The sequence below is a fragment of the Myotis davidii genome, unplaced genomic scaffold (assembly GCF_000327345.1).
Source record: "Myotis davidii unplaced genomic scaffold, ASM32734v1 scaffold37, whole genome shotgun sequence".
In the NCBI taxonomy this organism is placed as follows: Eukaryota; Metazoa; Chordata; class Mammalia; order Chiroptera; family Vespertilionidae; genus Myotis; species Myotis davidii.
This window is the reverse complement of record NW_006289395.1, coordinates 51,572-56,745: the sequence shown is the minus strand read 5'-3', so window position 1 is coordinate 56,745 and position 5,174 is coordinate 51,572. Positions and strand designations below refer to the sequence as shown.

General features: G+C 50.9%; 1 protein-coding gene and 1 pseudogene across 1 annotated transcript in view; both read left to right on the top strand.

The window, feature by feature from the left end:
• DVL2 (dishevelled segment polarity protein 2) overlaps positions 1-5,174 on the top strand; it is a 9,582-nt gene that overhangs the window by 395 nt on the left and 4,013 nt on the right. The window contains exons 2-6 of the mRNA XM_006761696.1: positions 4-152; positions 4,069-4,138; positions 4,452-4,597; positions 4,732-4,841; positions 4,962-5,106. Coding sequence (XP_006761759.1) covers positions 4-152; positions 4,069-4,138; positions 4,452-4,597; positions 4,732-4,841; positions 4,962-5,106 — 620 coding nt within the window. The remainder of the gene's footprint in view (positions 1-3; positions 153-4,068; positions 4,139-4,451; positions 4,598-4,731; positions 4,842-4,961; positions 5,107-5,174) is intronic.
• Positions 1,964-3,796, top strand: LOC102770275 (annotated as a pseudogene).

The window sequence follows — 5,174 nt, the reverse complement described above, 5'->3', positions numbered from 1 at the left end:
AAGGTGATTTACCACCTGGATGAGGAGGAGACTCCGTATTTGGTGAAGATCCCGGTCCCCGCCGAGCGCATCACCCTCGGCGACTTCAAGAGCGTCCTGCAGCGGCCCGCGGGCGCCAAGTACTTTTTCAAATCTATGGATCAGGATTTCGGGTGAGCGCGAGGCCTAGCCTGGGGCCGAGGGGGGCTGCGCCCGGGCTGATTGGCGGGGTTGCGGGGCACGGCTTAGTCTGGGCCATGCTGGCGTTTCCTGGGCTGTAGGAGCGGACCACTGTGGTGGGTTGGATTGGCTGTCCCAGGAGGGACAGACAGGCGCACGGAGCTGTAGGAGGACTGGCTATGCTAAAGCAGGAGCCAGATTAGCGGAGATTAGGTTCTCCTGGAGCAGAGTGGGGCGCACTGGTTCATTCGGGGGCATTCTGGACTGTCCTGAGGTAGATCGCTCTACCCTCTCATTCTGCGTAGTTCTGTAGCGCAGATACTATGAAATCTGATGTAGATTGGGCTCTATTGGGGCAACTTGAGACACTCCGTCCTGGGCCAGGGCCGCTGGGATTGTTTGGGGACCTTCGTCGGTACTAATTAATGCAGAGGGTGCTGTATGGGGGTGTTGAAGGCTGGGGGTAGATTGGGCCGTTCTGGCCTCTATTGGATTGTATTGGTTGATCTTGGTTTGTTTTGGGGCCTGGTTTTTATTGGGACACTCAGTACTCTTGGTGTCTCTGCCAATACTGACAGCTGTATGGGGATATTCTAGTATGTGTTGGTGCAGACAGCTGCGTGTGGGGACACTCTAGGCTGTGCCAGAATATATTGGGCTATCCTGGGGTAATTTGGGACATTCTGGGCTAAGCTGGGACTTTAAATAATGCAGAGTGAGCTCTTTTGTGTTTATAATTTTGGGTACTGAACCTCAACCTCAGCGCGCTCGCTCTCTCCTTTTAATCTTCACTTGATGTTTTTATCGATTTGAGAGAGAGGAGAAGAGAGAGAGAAATGTTGATGTGAAAGAGAAACATCAACCGGTCGCCTTCCATACGTATCCTGACCAGGGATCCAATCTGGAACCTAGGTTATGTGCCCTGACCAGGAAGGAATCAAACCTGGAGCCTTTTGGTGCATGAGACAACGCTCCAATCAACGGAGCCACCTGGCCAGGGCTCAATTTCCAGCTCTTTTTTTGTTTCTTTTTGTATTTTTATTGATATCAGAGGGAAAGGGAGAGATAGAAACACCAATGATGAGAGAGAATCATTGATCAACTGCCTCCTGCACACACCCCCCCCCCCCCCCGGGGTTGAGCCCACAACCTGGGCATGTGTCCTTGACCAGAATCGAACCCAGGACCCTTCAGTCCGCAAGCCAACGCTCTATCCACTGAGCCAAACCAGGTAGGGCTCAACCTCAGCTCCTGAAAGCAGACTGAATAGGCTGGGATAGGCTGGGTTCTAGGAGAGCCAAATCAACTGGGCTCCATCTAGAAAGATTGTTGGCCATTGGGAAAATGGTATTGTCTGGGGAGTTACCTTGGATTTAAATCAAGGTTCTTCTATTTGTCAGCAGTGTAATTGGGCAATTTAAAAAAGTTTGTGCCTGATCTTATCTGTGAAATGCAGATGGAGTAAAATGCTTAGTACAGGTGCATAGCACACATTAATTCTTGGCCAGTGGTAATTGGCAGTATTGAGTTTGACTAGTCCCTAAACTAGGTTATGGTAATACAGACTGGAATCGTTGGGAAGGCTGGGTTATGCTGAGACAGATTGGTATGCTGTGAAGAATATGACATTATGCTGGGACAGATTGGTAGTGACTGGACTGTGTTTGTTACATTGAAAGCAAATGGGATTAAGTTGGCATGTATCCAGGGGTCTAGAACATATTCGGCTAAAAGGTAAATCAGACAGGATGTCCTATTGGGGGGGGGTGGGCTGTGAGAGAGAGAGAGAGAGGTGGGGGGAATGTGTATGAGATTCTGTTCAGGGCAGGGAGGCTCATAGTTCATATGTGTATTCCTTTAGTCAACAAGTATTCGTTGATGTTTGTGAAGTGTCAGGTACTTTGCTGTGTGGCCAGGACATGGTGTTGAATGTAATTGATTCCACAGGTGGTTGAAAAGGGGCAAGTCCAGTCCATCTCAAGGAACCCAGGGGAGATGGGACCCCCAGGGTTGGTCATTGAAGCCTGTCGGGTGGAGCAGATTGCAGTCTGTGGCAGGTGAGGCACAGGAATGGGAAGCAGGGCCTGCCCTCCCCTTGGGAACTCAGCCTGGTGAGGAAATGCCAGAGTTTGGTTTGATGGTTATTTTTACTCAGGCAGAGATAGTGCACTGGATGGCTCCCTGGAAGTGAGTTAGAGAAAACTAAGGAAAGCCTAAGAGCAGTCTTAGATGAGGACCAGCGACTTTGGAGGGAGAAGGTATGTGAGAAACAGTGGAGGCTGCCAGCAAGGCTCCTAAGGTTAGATATTTGGGGCAACTGGGGTAACTTAGGGGGTGGCCTCTTAAATTGGACGGAGAGTTCTGAGTCAGGCTCAAGGAGATCTTTGGAGCAGCACTGAGCCCCTGAGGGTGAGCTGGGGCGAGAAGAAATAAAGAAACAGCATTGAGTTTGTAGATATCGTAGGTATAAGTGCGAAGTGTTTTAATGCGAGAGAAGAGGACTTAGACAGGGTGGGAGAAATTCAGCATCACATCCTTGAGCTGGGTGGAGATTGGGAGAGCCCTTCTGGCTCTCTGAGCAACACCATGGTGGTCTGCAAGAATAGGTGCCTTAGGAAAGGTGGCAGAAAGGGAGCCAACTAGAAACGGGTTGAGCCATTTTCTAAGAAAGATTGGTATGATGTGAAAGCACCAACTCTGTTCCATATAAGAAATACTGGAGCCCTAGCTGGTTTGGCTCAGTGGATAGAGCATCAGCCTGCGGACTGAAGGGTCCCGGGTTCGATTCCAGTCAAGGGCATGTACTTTGGTTGCGGGCATATCCCCAGTGGGGGGTGTGCAAGAGGCAGCTGATCAATGTTTCTCTCTCATCAATGTTCCTAGCTCTCTATCCCTCTCCCTTCCTCTCTGTAAAAAAATCAATTATATATATATGAAAAAACACTAGTCATGAGAACACAGGAAACCAAAATTGCATCCAAAGGTCTCAAAGGCCATGTTTTTGAAGTGAGTGTAGCTGATCTGCAGGGTAATGAAGTAGCATTTAGAAAATTCAAGCTAATTACTGACAGTGTTCAGGGCAGACCTGCCTAATTTCCATGGCATGGATCTTACCATGGAGACAAAATGTGCTCCATGGTCAGAAAATGGCAGACCATGACTGAAGCTCGTGTTGATGCCAAGACTACCGGTGGTTATTTGCTTCATCTGTTCTGTGTTGTTTTTACTAAAAGACACAACAATTAGATTTGGAAGACCTCTTATGCTCAACATCAACAGGTCCACCAAATCCAGAAGATGATGATGGAAATCATGGCCCGAGAGGTTCACAGATGATTTGAAAGAAGTGGTCAATAAGTTGATTCCAGATAGCATTAGAAAAGGCTTGCCCATCTATTTGTCTGCTCCAAGATGTCTTTGTTAGAAAGTCTAAATGCTGAAGAAGCCCGCGTTAGAGTTAGGGAAACGTCACGGTGAAGGTAGTAGTTCTGGGAAAGGCACTGAGGCTGAGTCAGGTGCTAAAGTTGAACGAGCTGATGGATATGAGCCCCAGTCCAGGAATCTGTTTAAGGGAAGACTTCTAATGGTGACAAATAAAGTATCCTGTTTGTGCCGCCTGGTTTGGCTCAGTGGATAGAGCATCAGCCTGTGGACTGAAGGGTCCTGGGGTCCATTCGGTTGGGGGCACATGCCCTGGTTGCCGGCTCAGTCCCAGTAGGGGGCAAGTGCAGGAGGCAGCTGGTCAGTGATTCTCCCTCGTCATTGATGTTTCTATCTCTCTCCCTTCCCCTCTGAAATCAATAAAAAGAAATCCTATTTGTGATTTAAAAAAAAAATTGGGAGAAACTTTGGGGATGGGTTTGGAGGGACCGTCCAGTCTCACTGACTTTTCATCCTGGCTTTCGACAGGGTGGTGAAGGAAGAAATTTCAGATGACAATGCCCGCCTTCCCTGCTTCAACGGAAGAGTTGTCTCCTGGGTAAGGGGCCCTGGCTCTGAGGGCCCAGTCCCTCCTGTATCACCAAGCTCCGTCAAGCCTTAGTCTGGCCTTGTAGCCCAACCCCTGATTAGTTGTTGGAGATCCTGGCTCTTTGCTTCCCCACCTGTTTGGAGAGCTCATTGAAGTCCCTCATCCCTCTCTCTCTGGAGCCTCTAATGCTTCCTCCTGCTTTTTGATGCTTTTCTCCTGGCTCTGGCAGACCCTGTCCCCTTTCTAGTCCTTTCCCTCACTCCCATTTCATATGCCTCATGTCCCAGTACATCTTTTTTTTTTATCACTTGCATCCTTCTAGCTTGTGTCATCCGATAACCCTCAGCCCGAGATAGCTCCCCCAGCCCAGGAGCCTCGGACAGAACTGGTGCCTCCAACCCCACCATTACCCTCTTTACCACCGGAGAGGACCAGTGGCATTGGGGACTCCAGACCTCCATCCTTCCAGTGAGTCCTTGGGATTCCTGGCGGGGGAGGAGGGGGGGCATAGGAGGAGGGAATCGAAGCCTCTTGGGCGGGGAAGCCAAGGCTTTGGAACGCTGTCCCACTACCCCCCGTTGGCACCATCTCTGCCCCTCTAGCCCTAATGTGTCCAGCAGCCGGGAGAATCTGGAGCCTGAGACCGAAACAGAGTCAGTAGTGTCTCTGAGGCGGGAGCGGCCTCGCAGGAGAGACAGCAGTGAGCATGGCGGTGAGGGGTCGGGCTCTGAGGCTGGGTAGACTGGAGTTGGGAAGGGGTTGGGTCAGACCCGAGCCTTGATGAGGGTGAGGAGCAGGAGGCTTGGGGCCTGAAGTTGCCATTCATACCCAGCTGGGGGCCACAGGCCCAGTGGCCCCTCGAGGCTGGAGCGCCACTTGGCTGGGTACGAGAGTTCCTCAACCCTCATGACCAGCGAGCTGGAGAGCACCAGCCTGGGGGACTCCGACGAGGACGACACCACGAGTAGGTATGGCTCCACAGATCTCCCCCGGGGCACCAGCCCCTTCTCTTCGCTCCTGCACCCAGTCCTCTCACCTTTCTCTG